Source organism: Aptenodytes patagonicus, chromosome 15 (assembly GCF_965638725.1).
Source record: "Aptenodytes patagonicus chromosome 15, bAptPat1.pri.cur, whole genome shotgun sequence".
In the NCBI taxonomy this organism is placed as follows: domain Eukaryota; kingdom Metazoa; phylum Chordata; class Aves; order Sphenisciformes; family Spheniscidae; genus Aptenodytes; species Aptenodytes patagonicus.
This window is the reverse complement of record NC_134963.1, coordinates 7,753,764-7,767,616: the sequence shown is the minus strand read 5'-3', so window position 1 is coordinate 7,767,616 and position 13,853 is coordinate 7,753,764. Positions and strand designations below refer to the sequence as shown.

General features: G+C 50.5%; 1 protein-coding gene across 2 annotated transcripts; it reads left to right on the top strand.

Annotated features, from left to right (window-relative positions):
• Positions 1-625: 625 nt before the first annotated feature.
• On the top strand, positions 626-13,695 carry TMEM116 (transmembrane protein 116). 2 transcript variants are annotated; one of them, XM_076352982.1, is made up of 11 exons: positions 626-686; positions 1,016-1,062; positions 1,206-1,269; positions 5,126-5,257; positions 9,239-9,343; positions 10,899-10,948; positions 11,414-11,497; positions 11,581-11,719; positions 12,227-12,371; positions 12,486-12,559; positions 13,096-13,695. In XM_076352982.1, the coding sequence occupies exons 1-11, from the start codon at positions 639-641 to the stop codon at positions 13,294-13,296; spliced, it is 1,089 nt and encodes a 362-aa protein (XP_076209097.1). In that variant the 5' UTR covers positions 626-638; the 3' UTR covers positions 13,297-13,695. The 2 variants fall into 2 exon arrangements, with proteins under 2 accessions (XP_076209097.1, XP_076209098.1); XM_076352983.1 differs by lacking the exon at positions 5,126-5,257.
• The last annotated feature ends 158 nt before the right edge of the window (positions 13,696-13,853 follow it).

Below are 13,853 nucleotides of genomic sequence, written 5' to 3'. Positions count from 1 at the left end.
GCAATCTCTACGAGGCCTGTGCGAAGACGCTTCCCGCTTGACTCCTGAGGAGGGAGCCTCCGTGGCGCTGAAGGCCAGGCGCCCTTCGCGGCAGGGCCAGGGCCACCGCCACCGCCACCCCGCGCGCCCCCTCAGAGGCGCCGCCGCCCGCCGCCCGCGCGCTCTTGAGGCGGCTCCCCGCCCCCGGCCGCTCGTGGCGTCGCTAAGAGGCGGTGCCACGGAGGAGAGATGGGGAGTCCTGTGCCAACTTACTGTGCGGGGGCAGGGTGGGGGAAGCTAAGCAGGGTCGCTTCGGGTCGGCTCCTGGAGGGGTGGCCGGGGATGCGGTACCCCGGGGTGTTTGGTCCAGGGGCCCCCGGTGAGCCTTCCCGCCGGGGCTGGGTCGGGCTCTGCACCCCGGTGGGGATGCACGGCGGCGGGGGCGCGGGTCCCCGGCCCCCGGGACGCCGGCCCCGCTGTTCCCCCGGGGCTCCGGCCCCCCTCAGCTCCTCTCCACGACCGGGCGCTGCCCGCAGCCGGCTCCGACGGCGGGGGCCGGGCTCGGGGCGCGGGGCGGGCCGGGCGCGGGGTGGCCCCGGGGCGGAGCGCGGGCGGTGACCGCAGCCCCGGGAGCGGTGCGGCGGCGGCGGCGGGTACCCATGGCCCTCCCGGCGGAGGCGGCCCGGCTGGACGGGGGCTGGCAGGAGGTGAGCGAGCCCCGCCGGCAGCGGGACCCCCGGGGGCAGCGGCTGTCCCCTTTCCCGGCACCCTGCCCGTCCCCTCCGTGCGCGCCCCTTCGCCCCCATCCCCTCCCCGGCCAACCCTTCCCCAGCCCTGCGCCCCGCTCCGTGCCCTGCGGCACCAGCAGCCCTGCCCGCTCCTCTCCGGGGGCTGCGGGCTGGGACCTGCCCCCGGCACCCCCCGGTCCGCGGCTGCCCGGTCTGTGCGGGCACAGAGCGGCTCGCGTGTCTGTGGGGCGCTCCCCGCCGCGCGTGGGGCCGTGTCGTGCTGAGCTCGCACCCGTCCTTCTCCCCAGGTATACTCGGCTCTCCAGTGGATACAGTTCACCATGGCCGTGCTCAGGTACAACGCGCTGCTAAACCCGCGTCCCCGGGATGCCGGGATGGAGTTACTATTGCAATGACCATTTTCTCCGGAGAAAGAGCAATCCCTTATCCCGGCGAGGCAGATGTACTCCTGTTCCAACCTGTGCTTTATTTTCTCAGTGTTATAGGTTCCAGCTCAATTATTGCCTACGCCGTCTTTCAAAATGCAGTGCGGTCCCCCGAGGTAAGGTCTGCGCCTCCTTTTCCTTCCCTAAGTCAAGGTGTTGGTACCTTGCAGATGGGTCGTGCATGTAGCAAAGACCCGCGTGGGTCAGGCACTTCTGCTAGGAGCAACTGCAGGTCTCAGGCTTATGTGGTTAAACCTTGTTTAACAGCTGAGAGGCAAAGGGCTTGCCAAGAGTTTGGCCTTTTGTCTGTGATATGAGTTGGAGGGACTAACCTTGAACTGCACCCACACAGGGAGAAGCAGGTTCCTTAGCCCCGCGCTTTCTGCCGCTCCGGGAAAGTCCTCCAGTCGTTCAGACACATCCCGGGAACAGCGATTTTGTTAGCATGTCGTCCTCTGTGGGGCAAAACGCCTGGAGGGCTGAGGAGCTGGGTGCAAAGCTGCTGAAGTGCAAATTGGAGATGCCCCTGTAGGAAATGTATTTACAGGTGTCTGTCTTCGGGTATTTCTGAGTAGTTTTTCCAGGCAGGTGCGCTACTAAAACTGATACAACTCAAAGACGCTGCAAAGTTCAGACAGAAAGAGACCAGGCTGAAAAGCAGTTTATTGTGCTGGGCTCTGCAATGGGGCTTTGGAAGATTCACCCTGGCCACGCACAGGAGCCAGGAACATTTCTAATGCTGAAGCAGTGGGACTCGGGTGCAAACTTCCCTCGGGGTGGGACTGTCAGTGCGTGCACTGCAGATCTGACATGGATACAGTGCCTGGCACGTCCTGAGTGCATCACACGTGCAGGTCGTGTGTGCAGGGAACCCCATGTGCCTGGGATTATATCAGACATGCTGAACAGGTGGCTGGCACATGCGCAGTAACCGTAGACCTCCATCCCAAGCCCACCAGGCTTTTGCTGTCCACACGCAGTCCCTCTGTCTGTCCAGGACTTACCGGAGGCAGTGCACAGAGCTGATGTGTGAAGCTGGGGTTTGTTGTCCAGGATTTGCAGATGTCTGGCAGCCCGGTCTGTGGACCACGCAGATAACAGGTTACGGCTAAGAGCAGTAGGACAGTAGAGCTGTGTTGTAACAAAGCTGTATTTGTACTTCCCTTGTCTTCAATGTTCTTTGTACGTCGTGGGTCTGATCTGCAGCCCAGAGAACAGGACTTCCAGGGAATGCAGTGAGTTATCCCCAGAGAAGGAAGACATGCAGTCAAGCTAACAGCTGACACATCGTTGGATGAAGCAGGGTGGGGAGGAGAACATGAGTCCAGGTTTGCAGGGCAAATTTGCACCCCTTAGAACATGCAGGGCAGTCTTGCTCCCAGGCAGCCAGCCTCCTGGAAACGCTCTGCCCAGCACATCGAGAATGAGCTGCGGAGATCTCCGTGCATTCCCGGGGAGGAATGAAAGCTGGGACTTCACCTTAGTGCTGGGATGAAAAACCTGCCTGAGCTTGTGCTGCACAAGGTGTACATCAAAGGCCGCCTCTGTCACATCTCCCGCACCTGGAGAGCTCCAGACGTGGTTCTCTCCTGGGGTCCTCCACTCTGGTATGATACGGAGCTGGGTTTGGCAGATGTCCTGGTGTGACTCAGCAGCCTCGGCCCGTTTACTTCCATGGCAAGAAGCCCGCATTGCTCAGGAGCCCTTGTGCTATTAGTCATATGATGTGGCTGTGGCTTGGGAGCTGCACTCTAGCTGCTTGTGAACCACACATGGCTCTGGGTCACAGATGGACCCTTCCTGCTCAAGCAATTCCAGATGTTTCTTCTCAGATTATTTCTGCAAATCCGGATAGGAGGGATGGATACCAGCTGGAGTGACTTGTCTGCATCCGGCTTCCAGGCTCGTGTCCTCCTGCCAGGGGACACCCATTGCTGGTGTTTCAAAAGCAGCAAAATCTTCAGTAACTTCCCCATCGCCTTGTCCCCATGTTTCTGGTCTTAAGTGGAAATTTGTAAACAAAGGGGCTGGAAGAGATACACATCAAAGCTTGCCACAGGCAGCTTATTCCCCGAGTCATGAGGCTCCAGAGTAAAATGTTTATTTTTAAACAGCTTTGGAGGCTGGGAGGAGAACAATGTTATAAACACTTCCCCTCCTGCCCCCAGCCTAGGAAATCAAATATTGCATTCTTGAAGCTTGTTTTCTGTCTCTACGGGTGAATAAAAGTCTTCAGCCTGAGCTAAATCATTCAGAAGAGATGATGGCAAGCAACGAACAAAGAATTTCCTCTGTTATGTCAACAGGTTCTGTGCAGGCAGATGTCCCTGGGCAATGGCCAGAGTGAGCTAAATCGACATGTATGCTCCAGCCTGGCAGCTCATCTGAATCATTACGTCTTTACATTCTCTTCCTCTATTTTATAAATACCATTTGTTTTGTTTTGTTTCTTTTCCCATTTGCAAGGAAGAGCCATGCTGCCTTTCACTTACCACTATGTCACCTACTTCTTTATTTAGGTCTGTGCCAAAATAGCTCCTCAACCAAACAGCGGTGCCTCGCTCCAAGGACACTTGTTGCTAGAGAAAGGGGTCATGTGTTCGATTGCAAAAGTTGCTTCTTTGCTTATTTCAGAGCTGCTTGGTTTTCACCTGCCGTGCTCGCAAACTGGACGATGTCTCCAGCCTGTCATGCCTATGACCGCCTGCCGGGGCTTCAATTCTGCACCAGCAAGGAAAAACCTGGTTTAAAAAGGCATTCGTAAATGCAATGACGTACAAACTAGCTCCAGATACTTAACTAGCAACAGCAGTTTGATTTACCATGTTGCTGGGTTGGATGGTACAAATATGGAAGGGACAAGGATGTTGGAGGAGAGAAATCCTGCAGAAGGCAGAGGACCTGCCGTGCTGCTGCATGGCAGTGGGCGGCCCAGGAAGACACCAGGCAGATCTCCCTCAAACTACGACATAAGGACAGATCTGATTCAATCAGATCTACCTTACCACTTACCAGTCTTACTAAGCTCTTTCTCGTTGCTCACGGGAACAAGAAAAGTATCACACAGTGCAATGGGTGGCAAACATTTACTTAAAGGACAATATTGAGGCAAATCTCACCAAAAGCTCAGTTCCATGAAAGAAGTCTTGAAATCAAGGCCTCCTGAAATGTTTCCATGCTGCGTTTAGCATTATAATTTCCCGTAGGGGAAAAAAATGCCATCATTTTCTCTCCAGGATGCTGCAAATTAGGTACCAAAGACTACAATTAAGAATCTAGATAATTAGGCTGCTTTTCCAGAGTGTCTGCTCTCCCACTAACAACGAAAATGTTGGCCAGAATTTTGCACAAATGTTTTCCTACAGTGTTTACAGTCCTTTTGGCCAGTGCATGCAAACTGGAAATGGGCTGGAAACTGCCATTAGAGGAGACGCAACTCTGTTCCAGCAAGATGCAATGTGCAGCAGAGAGACTAGAGGCTCTCATAGCGAAAATTAATCTGGCATGTAAAATAGATTCAGCCTTAGTCACCAACTGAAATGACATGAAACACAAAGGAAAAATGTCTGTTTCAAGTTATTTCAGACCTGAAGAAGGGTTTGTGTTTACCAAAAGTTTGATTTCTCTATCAGTTGATTTAACAAATAGTATCGCTTCTCCCTGCCAACGTGTCCCATTCTGCAAAACTGTAACATTCTGGAGCTTGGAAATATTTTCTGTAAGATTTGGTGCTGCTTTTGGATCCTGGGACATTGCTAGTGCCAGAAAGGATGATTAGAGCAGGGTATCTGCATTGGAACAGCTCCTGAGAGCAAGAATCAGCATGGCTTTTGTGTGCAAGGAGAGCTACCCTACCAGAAGAGCTTGGGGACGAAAGCATATCTAGACGAGGGGGTAAAGCTGCTGCTGTAGGTGGTCACGGGAGTGTTGTGACCATCGCCCAGACCTGCTGACTAATGTCACTTTTCTCAGGTTCGTCCACTTTTCTACCTGAGCCTCTCTGACCTATTTCTGGGCATGTGCTGGCTCGCTGGGGCGCTTCTCTATAGCACACCAACCTCCAAGCAGGATCTCATCTGCTATAACCTGCAAGCGACAGGACAAGTGAGTAGCCTTGGCATCACCATTCATGCTGTTACTTTGCACCCATTGCCTTAATTAGCCTCGCTGGTGATCAGAGCATGGCTGTGGGGGACTGTTTCTAGACAGGCTTTGGCAGAGACTCCCCGTGTGGCCCTGACTTATCAGATCTCTTCACCCCGTGTGTAAAATGGAGATAACGATGCTTGGTTTTAGGTACATCTGGTTTGTGAGAGGCAACGAGGAAGGCAAAGAGAGCATGGGATTTTGTGGTTGCTGCGTTGGGGTTGCTTGTGTAAAGTGAGTAGACGGGTCTTAATCTATTTCCTGTTGGACCCGTGCCAACGATGATCTCTGTGCCTCTCACACGGCAGCTTTTCTATTCCTCTTCGTGCTTCCTCCATCCCGGGCAGGAACAGACACATCCTGCGATTCGCTTGAGCTCGGACTTACAACGTTACTCATATAAGCAGCCCTGCTTTTGCTGACCTGGCCCTATCCTCTCTCAAACGATCCCAAGGATGCTCAGGGGCTGTTCCGTCAGCACAGGCTAGCCTCGTGCCCCAGCGATTCGGCTGCTTTCCAGCTGATTCCGTGTGCTGGAGACTAATTGGAGTGGAGTGAGTGAAATACCGTTTTCCCGACAGTTTGCTTTTGTCTCACCGAGTTCCCATTTCACCATTAGGCTTTGCAAATCACTGCTCTCAAAAAACTCTGCAGGATACAGCCAAGCTTGGGCCAGAGCGGTGGTTCACAAGCGGTGATCTCTGGGCTTAACAGTTTCCTTTTAAAGGACCCACAAAAACATGACTGGGAAGAGCAAGTGGCTGTCGGGAGCCTTGGTGTGTGTCGTGTGGGGTCGGACAGCTCCCTGGGAGCGTGATGGTACCCACAGATGGGAACTGAAACGTCTTCACTGAGCAGCAGCATCTGAAGCTGGAGAGGCTCTCCATGTACCTTGGAGAGGGCAGGGAAGTAGCTGTGTGTGCGGTATGGAAGCGTTCACGCTGTTGTGTGTCTGGGGATGGGTGCCTGCCACCCAGGGTTGTTTCAACAGCCGTTCTTGTGGGTAAAACCATAATACTCATGATGGCGGGAGCAGCTGTCCCACTCCCGGCTTATCTCTGGTTTCTCTAGCTCTCCTGTGCCGCTGTGGAAGCACCGCGATATGTTCACGTCGGGAGAGGAAACAGTGGGGTGTGGGTAACTTGGCCACTTGGGAATGATGCAGAACAATATCAAAGATGGTTTTTAGATGATGGTACAGGGGAAAATGAGAAGAGCTTGGGAGAGGCTTTTCAGAGCCGAAAGGTGGAAGGAGCATGCGGGACTGAGGGTGTTTCTGAGCTGTTTCCCTTGCAGCTTTGCCTGGGGGACAGTTCTAAATGCTGGTGTGATCTTTTCATGGCCTGGGGAAGACAGGCTGCACTGCTAGAGGAGAAGTAGGTTGGATATAGACAATAAGCCACCATTTCTCAGCGGAGACACTGGGAGCATGCTATGCTCCCATGCATTTCTGGCTCTTTTCTGCCCTTGCTTTTCCAGCCTGTGGCCATGCTTCTCAGGGACACCAGCAAAGGATGGGGGCCAGTCGGGAGCTTTACTTCCACACTGGGAAAGGCAGCGTGGGTGGGCAGAGCTGGCCTTGGGCGAGTCCTTGCAGGACTTGCCTTTGCCTCAGCCCCACAGTGGATAGTCAGGGTGCTGTGGTGGGGTGTGCAGGGTGCCTGCCACATCCCGACCTCGGCCATAGGGTTCCTGGGCTCCTCTCCTGCATGCCAGCAGCAGACCACCTCCGGCAGGAGGACTGCCGGGGTGGCAGAGCCAGCTTGCGTCTGGCAAGAGCTGTCGCTGCTGTTTGCTCTGGGAGAAATTAAAACAAACGGAGCACTTGCCATAGCAACCGTGCCTGCACGGTGCACGTGACACAGTGCAGGACACCTCCTTACTAAACACCCAGCAATGGCCTTGCATGGTGGGAACACCTTGTGCATAAGTAGGAGCCAGTAACAGGTTTAACCAGCAGTTTCTGCAGAGCATAAGTGATCTGTAACCGAATGAAATGAGTAAATGTCTCCTGGGCCTATTATGCCTGTGCTGAGCGGAGAAATCTCGCAAGGGTTGCATTCCTGGGCGTCTCATAAACACACGTGGCTTCTTTGCACACAAACACCTAGAAGATGTAAAATGCACTGAACGACAAGGGTGAGGACAGGCTCAGGACTGCTAGGCAGTGGTGTTTGCAGATGGCAGCCCTTGGAGAGACTCACACCACAGTCCATGTGAAGTGATTGTCTCAAGGGATTGCCTTAGGAGCAGGTCAATATTTTGCCTTATTCGGCCCGTTTACCATCACTTTATCACCAAGGGCTGACGTTGCAGCGGATGGAATTCCCCTAACATCCATACCGTGTCGTAAAGGAGGAGATTGCTTTGTTTCTTGGACTTTCCCTGTTTCAGCCCCAGACTCTTGGTTGATATTATATGTAAATACTGCTCCCTTCTGCTGTCCCTTGACTTCGTTCTCTCCTCCTCCCTGCCTTGCCTTCACGTTACAATAATAAAGTCCAGAATAGAGATTGTGGTTATAATTGCACAATTCCCCCACATTCTTCCAGTTCAGTTCCAGTGGCCTAATAATGTCCTGGCAGGCTCCGCTCACACTGGTGAGCACAATGGGGACCCACAGAAGTGTTATAATGAGGGACTCTCATGTCTCCCAGCCCCTGCTTTATCTCCTCATGGTGAGCGCTGCAGGGCTGTCCACAGCCCCGAAGCTGGGGCTCAGGAGAGCAGAACTTCCCTCACTTTCTGCTGGCAACTTCACAAGTGGCTTTTGGTTCCCTCTTCCAAAAAAGAAGGCAGTGCTGACATTTTGTGAGCCTCTCTAAAGCATTTTGAAGTGCAAGAGAATGTTCTTTGTGGACTGTTTTAATGACCTTTCCTGGAAGTAATTGAAGAAGGGCAACAAACCCTCATTAAACCTCATCTAATGAGCTGGAAAGTCACTGTAATGTTCCTACTGCAATGTAGCAGCCCCTTGGACTCAGCCTTTTGAATCAGCCAAGAGTGTTTGCAATCTCAGTGAAGGAGACCAAGTTTGTTTAGTGACTACTTTCCTGGGCTTAGATGATACCAGGGCGGCAAACCTGTGCTCCTTGCCTCTTTGGCAAAGGATAGCAAATCCACAGAAAAATTCATTTGTCCAGCCCTTCCTCTTTGCCTTTGCCACTGAAGCATGTGTTTCCTGTAACAAACACAGCACACGCATATATATAGTATGATTAGGCAACACTATTTATACTTGACTGCATCCATGGATTCAGAAACAAATTCAAGAAAGATTTGGGGGTTTTTACGGGAAATTTTAGATGTTTGGTCTCATCTCAAGCTGGAATCAAGGGCTGTGAAACTCTCTGTGGGAAACAGTGTTCTGTATCTTTTCTTTCCTCCTTTTTCCCATGGAGAGAAAAGGGCTCTTGGGATGTTAACTCAGGCTTAGTGCAGATATTCTCTGCCCCCACGTTCCTCTCTAAATATACTATTGTTTTCTGTTTCCGTGAATTCACTGTGTAGTGAGCTCATTACGTGAGAAGCAATCTGTGTTGTGTTTCCTAATGGATGTAGCATAGAGAGGGTCAAAGTGCTTTTGAACCCTTTGTTGCCAGGATTTGGGCCAAAAAATGAGCCAAGTCACGAAGATTTGTATTTTTAAGACAGTCTGCCGTCATTAGTTCTTCTGTCCCTGGTTTGGGGCCAAAGTGAAGCTGCCTTTGTGCAGTCTAAGGTGGGAACCCCTCCTCTACCTGGCTCTTCCCAGTTGGTGTCCCACTGCAACCCAGTAGACATGAGCACAGGGGCTGTGCAGGGACCCTCATATTTGGCAGTCCACTCTGCTGTTTAGCATCCTGCCTCTGGCCCATGGGCTTTGGGTTCCTCAGCGATGAACTAAAAGTGCTACAGGAACTATTATTATAGGACTGAAATGCTGTCTGTGTATCTCAGATATTCTACGTGGCCTCTTTTCTATACACTGTCAACTACACCTGGCATCTGTACATGGACCTGAAGATGAAATACCATCAGAACCTTCACAGGATGCCCCCCCAGGTGAGTAGGACTGACATGCAACAACTGTTGGGTACCAAGGTCTACCTGTGGGGTTGTGGTGGGGTTTAGGAGGTGCATACATAACAGTATATCTCACCACAAGGACTTTGAAGGCCCTTCTGCCCCGCGGCTGTATGAATTGACATATCTTGCCCACTGCTGTCAGCAGCGTTACAGCTAGGTCTGCTGTAGGATCTCAGTGAAAGATTAGGCTTGCAAAACCAAAGCAGGCAAAGGCCAATGGCAGCATACACCTCAGAGCAGAAAAAGCTCAGGACTGGGTATTGGTGAAGTTCTTCTGCAGTTAGAAGAACAGCAATTTGCACCAGCTGAGTAGCTGGTTTGTTGCTGTCACTGCCTTCTGCCAGTGCATGGCAGAGGGGACAGGAAAGCAGGGGGTGCCTGGACAGCCTGGAACTGAGGACTGACAATTTCCGTCCTTCCCAGGTGTCATACAGCGTTCGAGAGTGTCAGTAAGTATTGTAAGATTTGAGATAGGAGGTGTGACGGAAGTGAGCTAGTGATAAAAGGACCAGTTGGCTCTGTGAACAGTGGCCAGTCCTCATTTCATCATCGCTGGCCTTTACAAAAGCCCTTTGGGGAACCAGTGTAATCGCTGGGAACCAAGGAACAAGGACATAGTACTCAGAAAAATACTCTCTGCGTTGCAGGCTAAACAAACACTTCACATATCGCATGACCAAAATCTCTCCTTGCAGTTGTTTCATTCCTCACGCCTGGCTAAACAGTGAGGCACCACCATCGCTGTAACCGGTGTGTTGCTCCTGATGTATTGCTGCCAGATGACAGCTTCCTTATGCAGCTCTTCCCATTGAACCCATGAGCCCCATTTCCGTATATAGCCTTTTTCTTCCCCAGACATTTGCTGTGCACAGCAAACTTTGTATCCCAGATATTCCATCTGTCGGTTCGGGAGCAGCAGGCTGGGCAGATCAGTCTATATTTCAAGGGCTCTTGTCCATAGGGTTTGGATCCACTTGTGGGACTGGTTTCCTTCTTGCTGGACTCCCATTCAAACCACAACACCTACCATAATTCCCCACCACTACAGCTGTGCCCGCGTTGTATTGTCGTAGCTGGTGTGTGGATGCCAGCTGCCAAAGTACATTTCCTGGTGAGCAGATACCAGGACACTCCAAATTGCCTGCATTTCTTCACCAGAACATAAAGGTTTTGAGGAACAGGGCCAGGTTAAGTGAATAAGCAGTACAAAAAATGAGTAAGTTACACCAGAGAGCTCATCAAGTGTCTGCTCCTTGTCCAGTTCCAAGTTCCCTTCTCAAATCCTCTAGTCTTGAAGGAGAACAAGGCGGTAAGCGGGTGGAAGCATCGGTTGTTCCTGTTGCAAATCAGCACAGACTGAACTCGGCGGTGTTGATTCAGTGGAAAGTGGAAACAAACATTTGTGCTCGGTCTGGGGATTAATCAGCATTTGAAGAACCCTCAGCTGCTGAAGTGCTCCCTGGGAGCTGGTTCCTGTGAACCAGTGGCTGTAGGGAAATGATAATTTAATTAAGCTCTTTGGATTTTGCAGGTTGTAGAATATGCAAGTTGCATCGGCCGAATAGCAACTATCTCGTCTAGGTAAGATTTAATTCTCTCTGGCAAAATGATGTGGTTTTGGTAAACTGTAGTGTGCTGATCTCTGCTTCCTACTTATTTTGAAGCAAGTTTTACTAAAACCTGTAAAGCTCATCAGTAACAGCAGAGTGACCCAACAAACTCAGAGTAAGAGGTTTTGGATGTAAGGGCCTTTCTCCAACCGGGTTAGTTATATATATATATATATATATATATATATATATATAAAAAACTATATTAGCTATATGTAGTTTTTCAGAAAGTGCTCCCTTTACCAATGTATTGCCTGCATGAATGAAAGTGCAGAAGTCAGTAAAGGGGATAAAATACTCTTCCAGAGCAGTGTCACTAAAAACAATTTTTAAGTCCTCTATAGTGACAGGAGAAAAACCAAGTAGTGTTTGGTTGGGGATGGGAGCAGTGCAGTGCAAGAACTAGTAACTGTGCCGTTGTCCTTTCTCCTCTTAGCCTGATCCCTTTCCTTCTCATGGTGCCTGTGTTTTGCCTGGGCAACAGCAGTAATTGCTACCAGAACTTCAGCCAGAAGCATGGGTAAGCTTCACGCGTCTCTCTGAAGCAGCCCCACTGCTTATGAGTCACGGCAGGAGCTCAGGCTGTTCCTTTTCTCCCCACAGATGTCTCTTGATGCACACAGAAATAGCCATGCCCACCAACGAGCCGCAAACCCTGAGTGGCTCTGTTTGCCATGCGATGCATTTCTATGGCATCGGGGTCTTCCTCATTTCCTTTCTGATCAGCTTCGTAGCAATTCTGGTAAGAAATAGAGTCCTTGCACACTAGCCGTTGCACCCAGATGATCAGTGTGAGAAGATTTGCCCTTTTTCATCTTTTGCTTGGGTGGTACCAGCGGGCAGGCAATATCAGGGGAAGAACTGTGTGGTGCTGCTTCCCTTTTCGAAGGGGTGGTCGGGGAGAGAAAATATCATTGTGCCACCATAAAAATCCATCTGGAGTCCTGTGTTCTGTCAACCCATCCCAAAAAGGATTTAGCAGGTAGAGAAGGCTCAGAGCATGGCAGCAGAGATCACCTACTGCATGGGTCAACAAGAGCCCAAATCAATTCAGAGTCTTCAGTTCAGAAAAGATCATGTACAAAGCAACTGCTCTGCCCCCGGGAGCACACTGTTGCTTGAAAAGGTTTGATAGATTGAAATGAGGTTTTGGCTAAAAAAACCATGGAATACTCTGTCCTAGATGAACAAGCCAGATCGGAGCATGTGCACAAAATACCAACAACGATGTATGCTTGTTCTTTTTTAGGTTATACTCAGTCAAGCCCGAGGTTTGTACAAAAGGTTCGTAAACTCCACAGGATTCCTGGGGGATCAGCAGTGGGCCATGATTAAAACGGTGGAACAACGAGTGGTTTTTTACCCCATCGCATTTTTCTGCTGCTGGGCCCCAGGTTAGTAGAGAGCTGAGTTATTTTCACAACATTCTCCTAAGACATAGTGCCTGGCAATGAAATTCCAGGGAGGTGGGGTTAAAGCAATGCCCTCTTGTCCATCCCTTTTCACAGCTGTACTCCTTGGAATACTGAAGCTGACAGTGTCAACAAACAGCAAAATCTACATGGCTCTTCTAATTCTACAGGTAAAAGTCTTCCTCTGCAACCTCCTGTGTTTTGCCTTCTCTGCTTCAACAGAGAAATGAGTGTTTGCCTGTTTCTAATCTCTGCTAGACAAAGCATGTTTGTAGCCACAAAGATCATAAGTCTGATTGATTTATGCTTTTCGTTGGCAAAGATCTTTGTTAGTTGTTTTATGTTTTTCACAGGCTCAAAAAGGTCTCAGTAACCAAAAGCACAGCACCATGGAAATTGTAGAAAATAGGACTAGAAGGGATCCCCAGAAATCAGTTAGTTTATTCCCTTTCTGTGAAAGTCTCCAAATGCAATTCCTCCACGACACTTGCCCAGCTGCTTGATGTGCCCAAGGCAGCATTTAGCAAAGATTATTAAAATAACCGTGAGATTCCTATGTCACGTGGGGATGCGGATAGATAAAATCATGCTGGAAGTGGGAGGCTTGGCATAACGTGCCAGGTTTGACAGCCTGGTAGGGAGCCGTGGAGTGCTGTGCAGTGCTGGCTGACAAGAGAGCCCTGATCTCCCCTGTGGTCTCTCCCAGGCTCTGACAGCAGCTTCCCAGGGGCTTCTGAATTGCATCGTGTACGGCTGGACACAGCACATCTTCCTCTCCCTCAAACGCAACGCCTGCAGGGACGTTGACACTCAGACTCCTCTCTTGCGCTCCCAGAAGAAGTTCTATGCCAGCACACTCCCCGCCAGCCCGCCGGACACAGAGGGGTCCACGTCCACCCTGCTCTGATGAATCCCTGCGTCAAAGGAGAACAGGCAGTGTCCTAACGAGACCTTGTCGTGTTTTAGCAATGTCAGCCAGACCCGGTATCAGGCTGTCTGCTGCGAACTGTCTCGCCAGCAGGAAAGCTAGCTCTGCCTGAGCAGAGCTGTCGGAGACACTTTTAGTGAAGATGATAGTTATTTATTTAACAGGTTTGTATGGATTGTAAATGGATTCTTTAAACATGGTAAATCTTTAGTACAGACTTTCTCCTTATGGAAATATCTCTAGAAATGCAGCAAATGATATGTAACAGCTCAGAGATCTGGTACAGCTCCTTTGAGGGTAGGTGGTCAAAGGATGTTTTACTTCTCTAAGTATTTGCCATTACAAATTAACAGTAAAGCAAAGGTGAATATTTTTCAATCTCTGACTTTTAATTCACTATAAAAATAAGAACATGTACCATACTAATAGCCAACTGCAAGGAATGAAAAATTGCAAAGCGGCATAAAAAAAACAGTGCTCACTTCCGTGCCTCGACTTTTTGCACATTTCCCTTCTGTTCTTCATGCCAACTCCTG